At 42.9% G+C, this 22,116-nt stretch overlaps 1 protein-coding gene across 5 annotated transcripts in view; it reads left to right on the top strand.

Moving 5' to 3' along the window:
* Positions 1-22,116, top strand: part of PLCB4 (phospholipase C beta 4) — a 176,996-nt gene that overhangs the window by 150,126 nt on the left and 4,754 nt on the right. For all 5 annotated transcript variants that reach the window (XM_059468217.1, XM_059468215.1, XM_059468216.1 and 2 more), the window contains 10 exons: positions 1,043-1,131; positions 1,522-1,672; positions 3,707-3,756; positions 3,877-3,942; positions 4,288-4,403; positions 8,215-8,290; positions 13,731-13,906; positions 18,451-18,552; positions 19,644-19,701; positions 20,164-20,250. In XM_059468217.1, the coding sequence (XP_059324200.1) occupies positions 1,043-1,131; positions 1,522-1,672; positions 3,707-3,756; positions 3,877-3,942; positions 4,288-4,403; positions 8,215-8,290; positions 13,731-13,906; positions 18,451-18,552; positions 19,644-19,701; positions 20,164-20,250 (971 nt within the window). The remainder of the gene's footprint in view (positions 1-1,042; positions 1,132-1,521; positions 1,673-3,706; positions 3,757-3,876; positions 3,943-4,287; positions 4,404-8,214; positions 8,291-13,730; positions 13,907-18,450; positions 18,553-19,643; positions 19,702-20,163; positions 20,251-22,116) is intronic.

Genomic DNA, 22,116 nt, shown 5'->3' with positions numbered 1-22,116 from the left:
GACGTCCCTAATGGCTTAGGGAGAGGAGACACACTCAGTGCTCAGCCACGAGCCATTGCCATGGCTAAAAATAAATCCTACATGGCTTCTGTGTGTGAGAAATGAGTTTCAGGAGACATCAGTGGGTCACAGCAGTTACTGGAGATGACCTGTTCGTGTAGACAAACAGATCTCAAGGGTAGTGCTGAGTGTTAATACAGTTTCTGTGGGAGTGGGAGGCCTGTCAGCTGTGGCTTCAGAGGAGCATTCCACAGAACAGCTCAGTTTGGGAGGGAGATGATACAGCCCAGTCCCTACTTTGAACAATGAGTTTCTTCCCAAGCCTCTTGATGGGTTGGATATTTTCACTTTTTTTTGACTGTTGGAGTTAAGCACAGGAAGAGATTATTTGATATGCATGTAAAAAATTGCTGGGACTTTGTCATGCTATGAAGCTGTGCTTGCATATTTGTCCCTGCACTGGAAAACAAATTCAATGATCTGTGTGGTACCCAGGGCTGTGGTACCACTGGTGGTCCCATGTCATGTGCAGGATTCAATGCTGGTCTTGCCCAGAAAAGCCATTTCACAGCCTGTCATGGAATATCACAAGGGCTGCTGAGAATAGATTTACCTGATGGCTTCAATCCACCTGAAACTGCTCTTTAGCTAGGAAATACAGAGGCATTTTCTGCAATTCCCTGCAGTCAGTCAGCACCCTCAGCCAAGGGACAAAGTTAATGCTTTGTGGCCAGGAGATCCCATCCTGGTCCCAAAATCTACAGTCAGTAACTGGGAGGAGGCTAGACCAGTCTGACAGAGTCACTGCGTTCCTCTAAATAAGGATCTGGACTAAAACCACACCTTGGTGCATTAAGAGCTGTTCCATGTTGCAGGTGCTGTGGGAATAAGCACTTCCAGCCCTGCCAAATCCACTGCAGAAAGCTGGGCTCCTGGTGCAAGCCATGTCTCATAATACCAGGGATAGAATAAAGCTTTTGTAAAATACTCATTTCCAGATGCCTGCAAAGCTCACAAAAAGTTGATTTTTTTTTTCTTACAGATATTGTGGATGCTTTATCAGATCCAAAGAAATTTTTGTCAATCACAGAAAAAAGAGCAGACCAAATGAGAGCTATGGGCATTGAAACTGTAAGTAGAATCAATGACAAACACAACCCACTTCTGTCCATGCTGTGCTCTTTATTTAAAGTGAGCTGGTCCTTCTCCAATCAATTCACCTGATCACTTCTCATTTTCAAATATAAGCTTCTTTGCGTGCCTTATGTCATTTATTGAAATACTGACTGGCTTTTCATGGAGCACATTAATACCTCCTTTAGGGGGGCAGATTTTAATAAGTGGGGACCAAGTTGTATTTTAGTAAGTAGCTATTTGGAATGGATTACAAATGCTTTTCTGCAGTGTTGTTTGAAAATATGTTGCAATTTCATTATGTTTAAAGTAAGCCACTCAGAAATGTTCCCAGCTTTTTGCACTGCAGGCAAAAGAACAATCCCTGTGTTCTGGTGTTTCTTTCAGAGTGACATAGCTGATGTACCAAATGACACTTCCAAGAACGACAGGAAGGGGAAGGCCAACAATCCCAAAGCCACTGTGACTCCTCAGAGTAGCTCTGAGCTCCGGCCCAGCACCACTGCAGGCCTGGGCTCTGGCACCGACGCCAAGAAAGGTACCCAGGTCGTGCTGTGCCCTGAGGGGGGCACAGAGCCCCACAGCAGCACTCATTTCTCAGCTTTCATTCTGGGCTTGCGCTCACTCCTAGCATCCTGCCCTTGGGAGGTGTCTCTGGCTCACTGCAGGCGCACTCAGTGTGTTGCTGAAATGCCTGTGTAAAGGCAAGGCAGCTTTATTTCACACGGTGCCCTCTCGGTGTAGCTGCACGCCTCTGGTAAGCAGCTAGGGGTTTATTTTATCTCTGTATTGTACACATAACCTGCATGGCTCTGGGAACAGTTTACTAGTAAGGATTCCTGGAGCAGTGCCAACAGGAGTGACTGTTATCTGGCATAGTCCACAGAAACTCTTCTGCTTTTTTTCTCCCCTCACAAATCCCTTGGCAGGGTTGCAGAGTTAAGTAATTAAAGGTATTTAGAATTCACTGGAATCTGTAGAGATTTCCCAACAATTAGAAATGTTTTCACAGTGTGGTTTTATTCTGAATAGTGATTATGGAAATGGCATGTTTATTGAAAAAAAAAATTAGATGTGCTCATTTATAAGTGAGTAAGTATTTTCTCCTAGCTCTTCACCATTCACTCTACAAAGTCATTTTATACACTCAAATGGGATTATTTGTTTCTCCCATATCATCACAGGTAATGAAGACTAAGCGAGAAAACAAATTTGTACAGCTGAATGAAAGACAGTAAATATTTCTGTGAGCGGGCCACAGGAATTAGGATGTGGCTCTGTCCCTCATCCAGCTTGGCCCAAGGGATTGCCAGGAGGGGGGAGGAGCACAGAGGGCTCTTGGGCTCAAATTCAAGCCCCCATGGCTGGTCACGCTCTGGGGAAGGGATCTGCTGAGAGCCCAAGTGCCATTTCCCTGGAGTCACTGGCAGTGAATCAAAGCCTCAGTTGTCTCTGGCACCTGAACTCCCTCAGAAGTTGTTCCCTGGTGTGAGCCCTGGGTCCCTCCATGCAGTGAGGTGTTTTCATTTCGTGTACCATGACCATTTGCACAAGTGTTAGCTTTAGTGTGCATTAATCAAGCTTGCAATTTGCTGGGTGACAGCAGATTCCTGCTGGCCACGGAGCCTGGACAGCTGAGGAAATGTTCTGTGTAGTGGTTCTATGCAGCAAATGCTTTAAAATAAAACCCTGAGGAAGCCTGCTTAGAACCCCAGCAGCCTGATGCAGGCCTGAGGTCTCAGTGCCTAACACTCTCCTGACTGCAGTTTTCATCCCTATTCTTGCATGTTAAAATAGAGCTGCTCATTTCTATGTCCCATGTAATGATCCTTATTTTGTGTTTCTTATCTCTGTGATTTACTAGGATATGAATAATTCTAGCACTGTTAAAATACACAGCTCATACTGCTGTTAGAAATTACTTGAGCAGCAAAATGGGGAAGGCTTTCAATGCACAAGAATATGGGGGTGTTTTGGTCCCAGATTTTCAGTAAGAGTCAAATCACTTGTGTTTTTGAAAACTTCAGCCTCTATCTGTGCCTGCATCTGCTCCTGTCCCATTTACTAGACTAATGTTGGTACCATATACTTGAGCAGAGTCTTACACTCCTAAGAAAAGAAAATAGCCCCACCCCACGTATAACCCTACCCAAGAAACTCCCCACACAAGAAGTGGTGCCAGAACAATCTCCAGCTAGGGACCAAAATTCTGAAGGTGTTTTAATATTCATAAATGGTATGCTTAGTTTGCAAAAATGACCTTTTTTCAATTCTTAGATTGCTGTGTTTTGGCACTTCAGTCCAGAACTGTAAGAGGTTAAAATACACTCATTGATTGAATTCTTTTTCCACAAGGCAATTGATTGAAGAGTGCATGGGAAAAGCAAATGACTGCATTTTAGCTAGATCTTGATCAATAATTTTATCATTAACCTGTGATTATTTTTTTCATATGGTGAAAAACATTAATTAATTAATTGTTAAGTTAAATGTAGGTTGCTGGGGTAAAACTCAAATTTTGAATATGAGATATACTAGTATGTATAGATAAACTGTATCAATACCTTCCCAGGTATAGACCTTATTCCTCAAGTGAAGATAGAAGATTTAAAGCAAATGAAGGTAAGATTTGACACAAGCTTCTCAGGAGGTGCTCCTAATTTTTGTTTTAAGTAGCCAGGATTTTACCTGGCTAAAGTCAATATGGCCACAGAAGAATTGATCCAGCTTCTCTTTTTTCAGGCTTATATAAAGCATTTAAAGAAACAGCAGAAGGAGCTGAATGCCTTAAAGAAGAAGCATGCCAAGGTATGATCAGTTAGAGTTCTCTGAGCCTCATTTTAGACAGTTGCTCACTAGCACAGGCAGTTCCTAGTTAAATTATAGGGGAAGACTAAAGGGTGGTAGCTGGACTCCCAGGAAAGGCAGGTGTGCTTAAATGGACTGAAATGTGCTGCAGGGAGCACACCTTCCCTTGGGCAGCCCTTGGTGTGTGTGCCTGAGGCTGGGTGCACCTTGTGTGACCGTGCAAGCACTCAGGGCTCCCCCTCCATTGTCAGAAGGGAACATTTGTACACCCATGTTCCCTAGGCTCTAAGGAAATTGCCCATCAGATACCCAGTGACCTAATGGCAGGGCCCTGCTGTTTTCCAGGAGCACAGTGCCATGCAGAAGCTGCACTGCACGCAGATTGACAAAATAGTGGCCCAGTATGACAAAGAAAAGGTGTCATATGAGAAAATGCTGGAGAAGGCAATCAAGAAGAAGGGGTAAGATATTTTTTAAATTATTTTTCTTTAGACGTAAAATACATTTGGTATCTTATACTATTGTGGTCTGGACTAAAGTGTTCATAAAAAAGGGCATTGCAGCTTGAAGCAGCATCATACTTCAGCCTGAGAATGAGCTCTAGGAATGGTTCATAAGTGCTGGGCTCACTCTGCCTTTCTCCAGTCTTCTGCTGTCAGAATTTTAAAAGTAAAAGCAAAGGATTTGCCTCTAATTTTTATTTCTGTGTTCTGGTATGGTCTCACTGCACTCCCCAGGCAATGTCACTGTTGTGTTCAGTGAGAGCAGACTCAGGTCCTCAACAGCTCTAGTGACCAGAAAGTGGCAATGTTTGGATTTTAGGGGAAAAGCTGGCTTTTAAATCCTGACTGTTTGAGAATAATAGACTCCTGCTGTGCTGTTGAGTTGAAGTTTGTTTTTGACAAAAAACTTACAGATCCTCAGCTGGGATAGATGAGTCTTACTCCTTTGACTGGGGTGGAGTTGTTTTGACTTGCACAAGCTGATGGGATATTATCTGTGTGAGTCTCCTGTTTGTCCCAGAAAGGTTCTGGAAGATGCTGATGACTTCAATAGAATGTCTAATTCTAATTTGGAGCTCAGGGGCAGGACCTGCTGCTGCCTTGCTGCTCACCTGGCAGCAGTTTCTGCTCTCCACCTTTCCCTGTGTCACTGGAGTTTCATTGAGACAGCAGGAATTACTGGAGTTCCAAACCCAGCTATGCCAACAGTTGCTCCTAATTTCATATTGTTGTCATCTGGCAACAGCAGCTGGCAGCAGCTCACTCACTGAATACTGAACATAGATCTCTGTTTGGCACTGGATTCCTCCAAGGATGCTTTTCCTATAAATCACTTGGAATGGTGGAGGGGTTCTGAGTGCACGTGCTGTAAACTGCCAAAGGAACAGAAGCAGGACTGTCAGAAGTGAACAAGGTAAGGAGAATTCTCCTCACTGAGTTACTGAAAGCTCACAGTTCCTGCTGTACTTTTTTTGTTCGAGACAGGAGAGCTGTAAGCACACAAATACTTACAATCTATGGAGTTTCTTCCAGAAAATCACTACTTCTCCAAGCAGAGAGGGGCCAGCTGCAGGATTGATGAATTTAATGTGGCTTTGATTCAATTTCATTGACTATAACACAGCAGAAGGTTACTGATACAGCTGGAGTTTTAGTTACAGTCAGGTTAGTTCCTGCAGTGGCAGAGAAGTGAGCTCTGGGCATTGCACCAGGATTATTGTGGGGCAGAAAGGTTTCCCTGAGCTCTGGTATATAAGAATCTCAGTGTTCCTGTTGGCATGGGGAGGAGCCAGTGCCTCTGCCTGTCCAGACAAAACAGCCAGGGAAGGTGTGCCAGGAAGTTCAAGGTGGAAAAGGCTGTCTCTGTGCAATAAATATGGGGAAATCCTGGATAACAGTGCTCTCCAGATCACCCCAAAAGAGGACAAGTATCAGAGCAGTCCACAGTTTGATTCACTGTTTGAGGTGACTTCATTGGCTACCTGCAGCATCTTTTCTTAATTTTATAATGCATGGACACCAAAGCCTTTATGCTAGTTCCATATTATGAGTGAAAAATAAAACTGGAAATGACCTCTCCAGAAGCAGCTTCAGTGCAAAGCCAGACACTGTTCTTACCCCTGTTCCATGCTTCCATGGGCTCCAGAGCTCCCAGTCTCCTGATGGCTCTTTCAGTTTTACAAGACTAGCTGTGTGCATCTGATTAGCAGCCAGATCAGAACCAGTACAGACAGACTTGCTCTGAAACACTTTTTAATGCCACAAAATATGAAGGGCTTCCTCCAGGGTGAGCCCTGAAAGCCAGTTCTGCAAGGTACTTATGCCCAGCCCAGCTGTGCAGAGTACTAAAGGACATGCTTAAAAGGGAATGCATTGGCTGACACTTAGGAATTTTATTGAACCTAAATGATCTGATGAATCCAGAGTCCTGGGTTCAGTGGGTACAGGACATGCTCCATGTCCTTGGCTATCAGTCTGGAGCACTTGCAAGGAATAAAAGTTGTAAGAGAACTTGTAGAACATGTTGTCAAGGCATTCATATTGAAATTTTCAGATTATTTCCTGATAAAAAGGCCTTTGATAGGTGTAAAGACAGCTTTCTCCTCTGATCTTGTTGTGCACTTTTTTTGTGGTCCATTTCTGCCACATGGTGTGACAAATGCTAACTGCATATTGTTCAGCAAAGCAGGATTTTTTAATCACATGCTCATTCACTGACAGATGGACAGGATTTTGCTCCCTGTGCTATTTCTGTCATGCACTTGAAATGCTTCCAAATCCCAGAGGGGCATATGGGAATAGGTATGGTTGTGTTCCCACTCTGAACTGGAGTCAGGGCACATCAAGATCCTTCTGCTTGATGGGACTGCCAGAAAGCCGAGGGTGTGTAAGGTTGGGAGGTGACCCTGGAGTGGGCTGGCCCTGGCTGTTTGTCCCCAGCTGTGACTCTGGTGCAGCCATGGGCTGTGCCACCCCAGCTGGGGACAATCCCATCAATCCCATTCCCATTATCCCAGGCCCCAAACGGGCTGGGAGCTGCCTTGGCACAGGATGAAAGCTGTTTCCAGAGGCAGGATCAGCTGGTGGCTTGGATGGCTCTGAAGAGTCCAGTGATGGAACTAAAGAGGCTGTTTTGGGATGGAGTATGTGTGATTCACACCTCAGAATCAGTGTCTTCATACTGATCACCAAACCAAATATTCCATGGCAGCCACACCTGATCCCAGTGTTATCAGAGACACTTCCCTTTCAGCTGCTGGGCTTTTCAGGCACAGGTAACAGCGGCCAGAACATCTCTCTATGACTTTAGATTGCTTCCAGAGTGTTGAATCAGTGTTAAATTTTGTAAATCTACAAAATTTCCCTTGCTCTGGGTAGAAAATAAATGACTGGTGGCCCTTGAGAAAACAAGACACACTATTTTCAGTCAGGGCTTTCCTGGTACTGTGTGATGATGAAATTTTCTGTTAATTTCCATAAGTTTAGCCATACTTTGATATGAAAATAGGATTTAAACTTGTTAAGAGTTTAATAAATCTCCTTTTCTGGAGCAAACATGGATTAATGTGGCTGCAGTCAGCAATGACCATCATTCCAGGGCCAGCTGCAGCTGATAAATGACCATATCCCTGTCCAGACACAGAGCTGCATCACTTTGCAGCAGAGGGTGATCCAACTCAGAAATGTTGCAGTGGTGTCCAGACAGACTTCTCTCAAAATTCTGTTTTATTCCAGCAATAATTCAGGTCCCTCCTTTGCATTCACTTATTCTCACAGAGGGACATCCACACTTTCTGTAGGTGTCCAGATTTAGTGCACCCCATGACCCTGGGAGGTAATTATTGAGATTGCATGGTTTTATCTGCCTCAAACTAAAAACAAGTAACCAAATTACTTTTCAAACAGAGTCTAAAATCGTGGCAAGGATAGGCCTGTAAGTTTGCAGGCAGAAACTGGTTTCTCTTGGCAAGGCATTATAAGCCTGGACAAGGATCCAAGTGTCATAAATGGAGATGCCTGACACATCCTCAGCAACAGAATAATTGCTGGGCCAATCTAGAATTAATCATGTGGTGTTTGAATTGACTGATCATTAATCCAACAATATTTTGTAAGTTGTGAATGGATTGCCAGAAGAAATAATTTCATTCCAATACGGTGCAGCACTTCAACTTTGATTAACATTTTAATTAGTAAGTGCTGGCTGAATGGGGAGATGTTTAACTTGTGGCACACATTTGCAATTTTTTTTTTTTTTTTTTTTTTTTAGAGGAAGTAATTGCGTTGAATTGAAGAAAGAAACGGAAATTAAAATTCAGACATTAACATCAGATCACAAATCTAAGGTAAGCAAACAGCCAATTTTAACACATGCAACTTCTGGAAGAGAGATTTTGAGACCCAAGTGGTAGTTAATTTTCTTGGAAGCATATGAATAATTTTCAGCAATAATAACACGTTGAAAAGAATGGGAGTAATTGAGTGTCTAAAAGTGTTTCTTAAAAATTTTTTTAAAGCAACATCAATTTCCTGCTGTTTTGAAATTTTGAAGAAAGAACCATATTCATGCCTTGTGCAGTGAAACTGGTCATTTGTGTCAGCTCTAGTTAAGTAAAGAGAATATGTGTTATATGAAATTTGGATGCTAAACACATTCCCAAAATACATACATAAAGAAGTTTCATTTTCCATCATTGTTGCCTCGCCTTGGTAGTTGTTTCTTAGGGAATGAGGAGCCCAAGCTGCTCTTGTACCAAATGCCTTCCTGTTTCTAGTGTTGTTTTGTTTCTTTCCCGTGGCTTCGTTGCTTTGTTTTCCCCAAGGTCCTGGGCAGTAACAGTGCCCTGAGACTCAGCCTCAGCTGCTTTGGACAAGCTGTTCTCAGCTCCTGGCTCCCCTGGAGCTGCTCAGAGCTGTTTGCTCTGTCCTTCTGTCCCCCTGCTGCGTGCACTGGCTGCCTGTCCCTCGGGCAGGCTTCTCCAGGACCTGCTGACAGCTTTGCAAGCTGGCCAGGCTGGAGGTGGGAGACACCGGGAGCTCACCCATGGACACATCAGCTGGAGGGAGGGCAGTACTGGAGACTGCCCCCAGTAAAGGCTGAAACCTGTGACAAGAACCAGACAAGAACAGAAAATACACACAAACACTGTCACATCTTTGGGGATAGAGCAAGTTAATTTTTATCTGGCCTTTTTTGAACTTTATTCTCTGGTTTTATTATTTCATGGAGAGAAGATCCTCATTTTCTAAACAAGGTTTGCTTTCCTGCTGCCCTCTCAGCTGTAGATGTGGCAAACCCCCCAGGAACAAAACCTAAAGTATTCTCTTATCTCTCTATCTTCTTCCTCTATGAAAAGTCCAGAAGCTTTCCTTAAATAAAAGCAAATTTTAAGTCGAAAAACAAAAAATTTAATTCCTCTCTTAGTGAAACAAACTGTGCTCTGAGGAGCACTGGCTCCCAATCATCCGGACATAAGTTCCAAAACTCATTTGAAATTACATTACACAGAAATCTATTTGCTCTAATCTCTCTCTCACCTGAATCACTCATAGTCTGGAGTTAGGTGTCATTTGTACACAAGGAACATCCAAATGTTCATTAATCTTCCAAATCCAATAAATGTGACTCATGTTCTCCCTTTCCACGAATATATTCAGTTTCTGAGCCCTGTTCCTTTCAAAATGCTGCTTTCAAAATGGTTCCCTTTAATTTAATCCATACCTGGAAAAAAAAAGATTGATTTTTTTGTCCACTCCCTTGTCAGGTTTTAGGATGACATTTTGAAAGGAGACTTAAATGTAAGATTTGAAATGTAAGACTTCAGTATAAGACTTGAAATTTCAAGCTTCTGATTATTGGATAATTCCCAAAGAACTCCTCTGCAAGTCATCCCCCTCTGAGGATTCCTCTAATGATTTTCAATGTCCTGCTCACTGTAGTTCCATCAAAATTCTCCAGATCATTCACCAACCTCTTTTGTTTCACCTGCTATATGTGGCCCCTTGAATTATTCCTGGAGATCATTCAAAGTTTGCAAGCAACAGGTTGGCAAACAGTGCTCAAGACCACAGGGAAATTAACTCTTATCTTAGATGAAGGTAGGTGCAATTAAATTAGATTAAATTCTGAGATGCTGAATGCATTACACTGATATACTGGGAGTTTGATTAATTAACAGTTGTTCAGCATTTCTCAGCATTTGGCCCACTAATTTTGATATATCAGATTCGAACATAATTCATCTTTAATTACAGCTCATGTCCTCCAGTACAGCTCTGTGCCTGCAGACACCTTGAGCACCAAAGAGACCTTTTCATCTCCAAAGCTCCTCCTGTCATGAGCAAACATCCAGCCCGAGTTTGACATAAAATATTGAAATGAAATCTGAATGTCCCAGTGTGTACTTCCCACACAATTAACCTAGCAAATGCAAATCACCCGCCTGCGTTAGCAAAGTAGGTCCCGATATCAAGAGGGCAGAGGATGAAAAGGAAAAATGGAAAGATTACTTCAAGGATCATTCCTGCTTGAACTTGGTGACTAAACAAACTTCTTGCATATATGCTGTGCAGAGGAAGGTTCCTTATCAGGACTTTAATTAGTCTCTTAGGCCCGGTGTAGGAGCAGATGAAAGGACAGGCTCACAAACCCAGGCTGCAGAACAGGAAGGGGAGAAGGAAGCTAATGGTTGTTTTTCCTATCCTTTAGGACAAGCAACACTCCCTTAATAGCAGAAAGTAGGACAACAGCACAGCCCAGTAAAAATTAAATAGTCATTTCAGCTATGCTGCTAATAAATTGGAGAAAAGCAGGGATGCTCTCTGAATTTACCACAGCTGAACTTTGAAGTGTATCACAGATCTGCAGCAGAACTGGATTTCAGATGATTTAATGGCCATGAGTTTTAAGTTATTTGGAATCTGAGTCAAATTGGATGTTTAAAGTCTTATAACTGGTGTTTGGCACATCCCTTGCATCCTTCTCACAGGTTATATCTTGCTGTACCTGAAATGAGACTTCTGCCTTGGTGGAGATGGAATAAAAGAAAGTTTCACATTTCAAGCTTCACAGGAAAGTTTGTTTTACAAGGAGGTGTACCTGCTTCTTAGACTGCCTGCTGCTTCTGGAATTAGCAGCACATCATAACACATCTGTCCACAAACACAGGCAGAGTGTTCTTCTGATTATTTCCTCCTTCTTAGATTAAATACTTTATCTAAGTATTACCACACTGTCACTTTGCAGGGTTTGTCTTTGGGAGTTGGACTCAATAGTTTTATGAGATATTATGTGATCCTGTGGTATCAGTGTACCTGAGATTCAGAATTCCTGCCTTCAGGCTCCTCTGTGGTTTACAACATTCACCATTTAAAAGCAATTATCTCATTATTCATTTGCAATGAGCCCTTGAGTCTTTGTTCCTCTGTGTTTGTTCTGGCTTTGGAAACTCTCTACAATTAAGTCACTAAATACTCACTTCCACCATGCCTTTCACTATTTATTTCACAATTTATTTATTTTAGTTTATTGTCATGCTTCTCTTTTTGTGCAAAGTTCATTTTGCATTTTCTCTGCAGTGTAAGGAGGCCTTCATAAAAGCAAGCTCTTGTTTGTTTACTGAATGCGTGTGGTGGTGGTGAACACTCAGCCTCCTGCTGCCTGGGCCACATAGCAGCACTTTTCTTTTGGAAATACTGACAATTTCTGTGACTGTGGGAGTTTTCTGAGGGCACAGTCCCTTTGCTGCTGTGCTCCAAATTACACCCAGCATTTTGGACTGATCTACCTGCACCATTTTGAATTCAAATTGTGGATGGAGCTGATTCCATCTGGAAACTCTATATTGAAAATAAATCAGGAATGTGTTTTCCTGAACCCTTCAGCCATGACTTTTAGCCCTCCTGAGTCCATCCTAGTCGCCCTGGGGTTTGGTGAGCCAGATGAGGTCACTGTTGAGAGGAGATTCATACAGCCTAACTCGAGTGTCTTGGTGCTCGAGGCCCTGGGGATGTGAGAGGGGCATTTCCAGAGAGTGTGAGAGTGACAAATCCTGCTTTATACCTGCCCACATTTTCCCATCAGCAGTACCAGGAGCGTGGGCTGAGCTTGGCCCAAACTGAAGTGCCTTAGGTGGTGCTGTGGGTGAGCTGGGGTGTCTGCCCCTCAACCTCTGAAAAACCCCTCTGAAAAGTTCATTTTTCTTCCTGCGCAACATCCAAGCATTTATTTGTACTCATTTAAAAACTGAATCCTCATGTTTTTCAGGCTCTGAAGGCAGTGCTGATGAGCACCTTATTAAAAACACTACTCCCACAAACTGCACCACATCCTTCCTATCATTTCAAGGCTGACAGGCTCTGGGCTTAGTTGTGCACTTCCCCACAGGCACAAAAAGAAGCATGGCTCATTTTGCTGGAGGCACACTGACTCTTAAGCACCCTGATCAATTGGGCTTGTGTTAGTCATACCAACTTCTGCCTGTAAAGGTTTTATTGTTTTCTGCAGAAAACTCCAGGTTGCTCTCCATCAGCTGCTTGTACCTGTTTTGGTATGAGACCACCATTTAGCTTTAATAGTTAAGTGTAAATCTGGCTTTCAGGTATTAGTAGTCATCCTGCTCTTTCCAGAATTACTCACTTCTTTATTTCATTAGATCCCTTCTTTACTGGGCAACACGAGCTTTAGGTGAGAGGCCCTTCAGAGGAGCCTCTCCACGGCCGAATGGAGACTGGGGCTGATAAAATCTCCACTTTTTTCACCTTCACCACCGTGTGCAAGACAATCTGTTCTTCATTATGCAAACCTCAGCTAAGATATTTAGCTGGGGTTTGCATAATTCTCTCACTTTCATTTTCTCACCATTCTCTCACTTTCTAAGCAAAATAGTGGCAATTTTTGTTAAAAGGGATCGAGTTTGCTTTCATGGAAGATGACCCAGATGTTATTGGTTGTAGTTGAAATGATTACCTGAAGGTGGATTTATTGGGAGGCACATTTTGTATACCATTTATGGAGAAGTAGGATAGCATGCCAAAATACCTAAAGATAATCATTAAAGGTGATTAAAACATGTCTTTCTATTAGCTTCTTTTTGAAATCAATAAGCGCGAGATGTTATAATAACAAGTCTGGTGATTTAGGCTTCTTAATACTGTCTCTTGGGAACATTCCAAAACTTTAATCTCATTATTCTTGTGAGGCTTGGGAGATAAGCAAGAGAAGAATACTTGTCAGATTCCCTGCTCACTTAATGACTGTAAAACAAAGATAGGTAGCCCATCTTCAGATTCAGGTTATACTAAATACAGGATTTTTCTGTAAATGCTCTGTTTGTGAAACTGTCTCCACAAAATCAAAGGCTATCTTTAGGCCCTCAGAGAAATCCTGCTCGCTACGTTTTTCCATTGTTAAGTTCAGTACTTTCAATACATATATTTTTCTTGGCAACAAAAGCGTGAAGCTGTTTTATTATTCGCTTGATGTTAGAGAAGGTATTAAAACAATGGTAATACAGTGAAGAGCCTATTTATTCAGCCACTTTATTCAGGGCATTTTAGGTAATAGTGTCTTAATAGCAGGGTTTGGTTTACATCGTTTTTATACCCACCCAGCAGTGCCCTCAGTGGCTTTGCTATCTGTGAAGCAGCTTCATTTGTGCAACTTCATTTTTCACAATAGCTGTGTTCTTTAGAACCCGTTTTATGCTTGCCTTTGCATCACCTTCAGCAGCAGGAGGAGTTGCTCTGCCTGGAGCCTCTAACAGGGCTGGTGTTACCTCCCTGCAGGTCAAAGAGATCGTGGCTCAGCACACCAAGGAGTGGTCCGAGATGATCAACACGCACAGCGCCGAGGAGCAGGAAATCCGCGACTTGCACTTGAACCAGCAGTGCGAACTGCTGAAGAAACTGCTCATTAATGCTCACGAACAGCAAACCCAGCAGCTGAAATTCTCCCATGACAGGTGAGCAGGGCAGCGCTGCCTGATAACGAGCGCTTGGTTCGGGTCTGCTCAGTGTAATGCTTTAGTTTTTGCATTGACAGCTCCAAAGGCACTGGTTGAACACAGGGTAGAAGTGGAAGAAGCAGCCATGCAAGGTTTAGGTAGTGTCCTGGTGAAAGACGTGTCTGCCAGGGAAGGCGGGAACCTCTCGGAATGGAAAATGTGACCCCCTTCCCTCAGAACTATTATAACTCTGAAATTACAGGGCTGTCAGGCAAAGGTGTGGGAGAAGGAGCAGCAGTTTTTTACTGTGTGTAATAGGGCAAACAGACAGACAGACAGAGCAGCAGCCGCAGAGCAGAGCCCCGCTCCAGCCGCGGTCTCTTTCCCTGCGCTGCAGTTCCGGGCGCGGCCACCAGGGGCGCTGCTGGCTGCCGGCCGGGCGGGGGCGCTGACTCCGCTCCAGCAGGGGGCGCCGTGGCTCGGCCGCGTCTCCCTCACGCGGCGATGGCGGCCGGGCAGCGACGGCGCCGAGGGGAACCTCGGAGCGGGGCTGGGAGGGCAGGGCCAGCAGGCCCAGAGGGACACGGGAGATGCAGCAGAAACTCTGCAGCTCCGGCAGGAGCCGGGGTGTGGGGTTACAGGGCAGAGAAAACCCCCGGAGCAGGGGCAGAGGAACGACGCGGCCTGGCTTCCAAACACGGCTCCCTCAGAGAGGCTCCCTCAGACAGGCAGGGGACGCGGGGCCCCGGGTGTTCCCCTGAGATGGTGAGGGTCCCTTCCAGTGAGGTTGGGCGTTAATAAGGTCCCAGTGCAAGAGCTGCTCTTAGGAGCAGAGCCTTGCTCATAGGAGAATATCATAGCAGGCAGAACCCCACAGTGGTGGCAGATTTCTCCCCACAGCAACCGCAGCATCTCCCCTTCGATCCCACCAGCCAGAGGAGCTGAGCCCAGCCTCACCCCCAGCCAAAATTTCCCACTACCTCTGCCCTCCAGAAGAAAGCCCCTCAGCTAGGAGAGTACATCTGCATCCTTCCCCCACCTTGGCCATTTATTTTATTTCTCTGAGGTACCCGGTCATTATCGTCTCTTAGCAACAAATGGGACAAAATTCCCTGAGAGAAAGAAAACAAAAGGAAAATTCTAACCTCCAACAGGTAGATGTAGGAATGGGCTTCTTGGCTGATTTAGATCATCTGAACCTCCTTAAAGGCAGCAGGGATGATGAAGCATTTGTAGTTTGCATTGACTTTACTCAGGAACTTCAGTTTGGAGGCTGGAAACCGAGAAGTAGAAAATACAGAAATATCCTTTGGAGTTGCTGTCAGCTGGGGACTCGTTTGTAGCGCTGCTGGCTGTAAGAAAGATCCATGAGAAGTGAGGTAAAAAAGGGCTGCAGGATAAGCTACATTAGACTGATGTGTTATCTTCATACAATATCTTGCTATAATCACACAGAGGACACTACATGACGCTAATGCTTTTGTAATTAACCATCCTGCCTATTTGAAATCAAACAAATGCACATTATAGTCACAGTGGTAAAAATCATGGTAAGTAGAGGAATCATTTTTTATTCTGTGTTCTCTTATCCAAAGAAGCCTAAAAGTGTATGGACATGAAATATGTGTATACACAAAATATATATATTCATATGTAGATTTGTATGTAATTGTCTTCAGCACCTTTCACATAAAAATCATGGAGGGAAAAGAAATGAAACAAATCAGATTTGAAGAAGGAATTGGAATGATTCTTTAAATTCCTGAGCAAAAAGCAGCATGTCTCTGCATCAGAGAGAACACATGCTGGGAGCTGCAAGCTTCTCATCCAGCAGAGAATTGTCCCAGCAAAAGGCTTGTACTGAGCTCATCTTTATGTTAATCTCTGTGCTAACCCATCTTTTCAAGCTGTCCTGCAAAACATACCCAGTCAAATAGCAAGTCCACAAACTGTTAAATTATTATACAAATTCATCATTCAAAAACTATTAGCCAGAGGAAGGTGCAGCCCTTGGTTCTTGGTACCTCTAAGTCATGTTTGGTGGCATCAGCCCAGGAAATCACATCACTTTCTTTTTTTCTTGAGTCTTTTTTCCCATCCTGTTTGAAAGCCATCAGAATGCTTGGAAGATTATTGACTAATATATGGCCTGTAAAAGTAATTTTTTTGTTTTCTTTTCCATACATAATTCCATGTTCTCTTAACTTTGGTAGAAACTATTATTTCAGCCTACCAGTATATATACACTAAGGCAAAACTTAGATTTTTAAAAAAGCTTTTTTCTCATTGTTTAATCTTTGGGCTTAGAATTTCTGTATCTGTATGTTGTTTAAGCATCCCTCTATTATTTCTTGTATATGTTTCTTTTACTCTTAGCCTGGATTTTGCTTTCTTATTAGAAATCATTTGTGTTCAGTCCTCGTATTAAAGGCACTAAGAACCAGATCTGATAATTTGCATCTATATAAATATCAAGAAGCCTCTTTGTTCAGCTGTCCCAGGAGCAACAACCTTCAATATTCTTTCTGCTTTATTCATTGCAATTTAGTGTGTTTCTGCTTATTTGGGAATTATGTGCAGACAGGGGACTTTCTGTTAAAAACAAATTTAAGACTGTGTCTGAAGCTATGAATATTTCAGAAGAATTTGGACTGTGAAATATTGAAATGTGAATAATAATGCCCCAAAGAGGCATCACACTTGACAATTTGTGAACTTTTTCATGTAATATATTGTGTGTGGGAGGACATGTCCTTATCTGTAGAGGCCAGGAGACAGTCCAGGTGTGTCCCCAGGAGCAGGGGGATCTGTGAGGGCAGTATGGGGGCAGAGCAGGCTCTCAGCAGGCTGTGCTCACCACTTCCCTCTCTCTGAGCTGCCTAATCAGCTGGAGAGCACAGCAGAGGCCACAGGGCTGTGGCAGAGATAATAATCTCAAATGATGCCTGCTGTAGGAAAGGTGCTTTCCCTCCATGGCAGCACAAAAAGCAATTTCTGTCTGTGCTTTGGGCTCATTTAAAAACAAAGCAGAAGGCAGCAGATACTGCTCAAAACCTGAAGCTCTCTGAGCTGCAGGGGTGCTGAGCCCCTGCCTCCCCAGACTGAGCTCCTTTGGCTGATCTGGAGGTGGGGATCCTGCAGCAGGTCTGCAGCTGGGGACATGAGGCTGGTACTCACAAGCATTATGTACTCCAGATAAAATAACCTGAGAGAGAGAGAGAAATTGTGCGGTGGTTTTTTTATTAGAAGAAGAGATTTCTATTTATTCAAACAATACTGGTGTCAGAAAATGACATGTTAATGCACTTTGATGTCATCTAAATATATATATAAATTCCAAGGATAGACTGTCATGCTGAAAGTTAAGTATCCCTTCAAAAGACATGTTTGTATAAATTTCAGAGGTGCAGTCATTATGACTCAGTAGGGAATCAGCAGCTAAATCTTGCAGTGCCACATTTTTCAGAATCATTTTTTCTTTTTCTTTTCATTACCATCCTGGCTTATCCACTTCTTCCAGTTGCAGGAATCACCACTGCCTGTGGGAGGAGAGTGTTTTTGCTGGAGACAGCGTGATGTGTTGGCCCTGTCAGCCACCTCCATGGCCAGTGCCTCATTTCTAAATCATCAGTGATGCACAGTAGTCCTCTAATCCTCTTAACTTATTCCACTCTCAACTTGTATCTGATGCAAACAGGCTAAGTCACTTTGAACACCTACACTGACTTTTTCCATATCCTTCAGCACAGTAATCAAAATAAATTATTTCAGCACTCCTCTTAAGACAGTGCGTTTGAAAATCACTTCCATTTCAGTGAGGAAAGTAAAAGCTTTCATTTGAAGACAGGATTGTTGGAGTCAAATATGTTTTCAACACATCATTTTTTTAGAACCCAGACTAATTTTTTCTGTGATACCACTGCTTGTAATTCTGTATCCAGGAAATGTTCAACTTTATGAACTCTTGGAGGGAAAAGAAAAAAAAAGGCACCAGTTCTTTAATAAAAATTTTTAATTTTTTTTTTTTTCATAGGAAAGGCTGAAAGGTTCACTGAGCCAGTAGGAGAAACCAAACACAAGCCTGCCCATGGCCTAAACGCCTCTTTTCAGGCCCACAGGCCCAAAGTAGAAGGTTTAAAAGGAAGAGTGTCAGCTCATACCACAACTAGCAAACATTATTACTGTTGATACTGCTGTTACCTTCTGAGTCCAGGATTAGTACATTTTTAGGCAGTTGTAAAAGACAAATTGCATTTTTTATAGTAGCTTGTACTAGGACAACTCATATAATAGGGAGAAAAGAGAGTATTTTGTACCCTTTTACAATATTCAAAGCGTGAAAATGCTTTGAACTCATCTTTCAAACTATATTCTCTGGAATAAATGGAGATTTCTGGTTTCCTGCTCAAACTGTGTAAGTTCTACCCAAAGGAAGGGAATTTTAGTCTTGTTTGTTCCTTCCTCTTCCTTAATACTTCAAGGGAAAAGTAACCCCAGTGTAGAGGAACCCAAGCTCACAAGATTGCGCCTCAGGCATTAATGAGTGTGTTTGCTTTGCCCAGGGAAAGCAAGGAGATGCGTGCCAACCAGGCTAAAATATCCATGGAGAACAGCAAAGCCATCAGCCAAGACAAATCCATCAAAAACAAAGCTGAGAGGGAGAGGTGAGTATTCCTTCCTGACAAGGGAAGAATGCTGCTAGAGGCTGACAGGGGAAGCCGTGGATTAATTCCATTAAAACCATGCTTTTATGGATGGAAATGAAGGTCAAAAGATTGTGCTAGATAAAGTTTTAGATGACCCTTTTAGGAAAAAATGGTGATTTTCTCATATTTATCCTTTTAATAATTCTAATACTCAATACTTCAAGAACATTGTATTTTTTTTGCTTTTTCAGTGAGATGAGGGCCTGACTGAGAAGGGAGTAAGAGCAGAACCTACACAATGATGTCTTACAAGCCTCTGGGGTTTCCCCTTCACTTTGGCCTTGCCATCTGGCTCGTTCTTTCCTTTTTTACATCCCTCCCTGGCACTGGGCTATTTTGGTCCCACAGCCTGAGCCAAGTCCCCCGAGTGCTGCACACCCCAGCTCATGAGCAGGAGGAGCTGTCAGAGCCCTTGGTAACTGTTTGCTTTGTTGTGTCAGACCTCACTAATGACTCCCAGGGAAATCTGCTCCCAGATCTGAAAGCAGTTCTGGTTTGTGGGCTGAATCAACTGTTTGAACTATTTCTGTTCTCTGTCGTGGCAGAAATCCTAGGCAGAGATGCTTGAGTTATTTTATGTAACTATTAATAACATATTTATATTTTTGCATAAATAGCAGCTTTAAGAAGCTTGCTGTATTGATAAGTGTAACTTCACTTATGATCACTGAATGATTTTTTCCATTTCCACTCTTAAGACACATAGCACTTTTTTTTTACCAAAACTGACAACAGACTGCAGCAAGGGATGCACTAATTAATTAATTAATTAAACAATTTTTTTTTAAGTTTTGACTACCACTCTTGAGTAAGGAGGAAGCAAACTTCATTCACAGCAGTCAAGCCTTCAATCATACTGCCAATATACTTGGAAATCTCTTAAGTGTAAAGTTCTGAACCAGAGGAGTGTACAATTGGCCATTAGTCCCACCTGGTACAGATAATCAGAAAATAAAATACACCTGAAGAGTTTGTGATTCTCTCAGTTGCAGCTTTTGGGTTTATTTTTTTCCAATGTTCTTCATGGAGAACATTTTCATTTTTTTCAGGCGAGTCAGAGAACTGAACAGCAGCAACACAAAAAAGTTCCTGGAAGAGAGAAAAAGGGTAACTATAACCTTGAAAGTCACTGGGCACTGCTTCTGGATGTTCTTTTTCATTCCTCTGTTGAGAGAATGAAAAAGATTCTCATTCTGTGTTGAGAATCCAGCTCTGGTAGATTTTTGTCTTTGCTTTGTTGCACATACTAGTAGAATAAAAGATCTGACATCTATACAAGACAAAGCTATTTTGAATTAACAGAATTACTGGTCATTCCTGTGTGTTTGCCAAGTCTATGTATTATGTGCAATATGTATAATATGTATCTATTAATTCTATCTATTAATTAATAATATAATAATATTAAGCTTTTATTAAGTTTGGGTGATATAGTAGGCCTTCTGCGATGTTTTATGCCACCTAAATGGGACAAGACAGCATGCATGTGTGTATCTTTCAAGCAGGTTTTTATTTTACTTGTTAATAATGTGTTGTGTTCTCCCTCCCATTATTTTCTCTCAATCACAGCTGGCCATGAAGCAGTCAAAGGAAATGGATCAGCTGAAAAAAGTTCAACTTGAGCACTTAGAAATCTTGGAGAAGCAGAATGAGCAGGTACCTTGTTTTAAAGGCTTAGGAGAAAAGCAAGCTAGAGAAAACAGTAACCAGAGTCAGGCTGAGTAGAATCCCTCTGAATGCAAGTCCTTACTAAACTGGGCACTTTTTCCTGGTCACTGCCTACTTTGGGAGTCAGAATGAAGAGGTGACTTAAATGATGATGCAGCAGCGGGTTTGTTTCAGCTGAGCCTGTGGGAGCTGAGCTGCTCAGCCAGAGTGCCCTTTCAGCTGTTGAGCCACACTGATACTCCTTAGCCAGATATGACAGTCATTAAGGACCCAGCATATCCATTTTAATTACTCCCCAGAAGTAACTCAAGCAAGTCGGTTTACTTCATTTTGGAACTTACATTTCTAGTACTGATTGAAAAATCAGAGGAGGAACGTGCCCAGAGAGTCTCTGAACTGCGAGAGACAGTGAGTTTGGACTGAATTCTAGAGATGTACAGTAGCATGGGGAGTTTTATCTGTACTAGTACACCCTTTCCTAATTAAAATACCTTATTATTTTCTGCCAGTTTATAAGCTCCTTTTTTTTTTTTTAATTGAAAAACTACTTGGCAAGGAAAGGGAAATTCTAATCTTATTTCTAGTGGAAGCAATGCTACGTTCTGAGAAGTTCCCCTGCTGAAAGGTTGAGCCAGAGGAGCTGGAATAATTGCATGGACTTGCAGTACTGCACTTAAAAATGTAAACTTCAAGGGGAATATACCCAGCAGTTCAGTGAGGTGGGTGAGAAGGGAAGCATTTAATACTCACTACTGTTAAGGGTACTATGTACTTACTTCTTATTTGGTAAATGTTCAGAACTTGAACTCTCTGGAAGACACCATAGTACAAATTAAAGCCATCTTGCAGAGAGATAGGGAAGGGAATAGAACAGGCAAATCAGGTATTTCCAGTGTCAGGAGAGAGCCCCAGAGCTGCAGCCTGGGTAACTTGCAGGGGGGACAGCACTCTGAGATCTCAGGTGGCTGCCAGCACCGAGCCCCAGCCCGCAGGGCTCTGCTGGTCACCGCACCTCCTCCTGGGTGACAGCCACCATCCCACCCCGGTCCCTCACAGGGCTGCTGTAGGTGCCATCTCCAACATCCAGCACGAATGGATCTGGCTGTCAGTCTGCTCCTGAGCAGCATCTAAAGGCAGGGAGGCAGCACCTGGGGGAGGAGTTTGGGTCACGGCAGATCTGTAGTCACTGTGATAGCTGCCCAAAAAATGATGGGCTTGGTCCAGAGCTATGGTGTTATCAGTTCTTTTTTTCCATTGGCTTCAGAGAGCTTTGGATCAATTTTTAAAGATACCTAAGGAGAGGAGAGAATGATTCTGATTGTACTTTTGACCATAATGTGATAACCATGTTCTGTGTGAGGGAGCTAGGATCAGTGTGAGTCACTGAAGGGTCACCTCTTGGAGCAATTAGAGACATCCTCACCTGGGCTTACAGCTCTGCAGCTGAGGGGTGGCAGCAGCCTTCGTGAGCTTGCTCATTTGCCATTTAAGTCAGATAAATCATCAGTTATTAAATGGAATAAGCTCCTCCATGTGCTGGTTATCATTCCTGTGTGGGCTTGTGGGGGCCTCCACCACAGGGGTTGTCCTTAACAGCTTTTTAACTCACTCTAATTTGATCCATCAGGGCATATCTTTCCATATGTGCTGTTTGGACCATTTCCTTGTAGCCCCAAAAGTGCACCGGTGCACCCCCCAGCTGGCTCTGGTATCACTGTTATAGACACTGATGTATGGAAGTTAGTTGGATCCTGGGGGTGTTTGTTTAATGTGGATTTTGAAACACTTTTTTTTCCTGATCGAGCAAGGCAAGAAAATTTTCATACAAATATACAATGGAGAAAAGTAGAATTA

Source organism: Ammospiza nelsoni, chromosome 3 (assembly GCF_027579445.1).
Source record: "Ammospiza nelsoni isolate bAmmNel1 chromosome 3, bAmmNel1.pri, whole genome shotgun sequence".
NCBI lineage: Eukaryota > Metazoa > Chordata > Aves > Passeriformes > Passerellidae > Ammospiza > Ammospiza nelsoni.
This window is presented reverse-complemented; position numbering and strand designations above follow the sequence as displayed.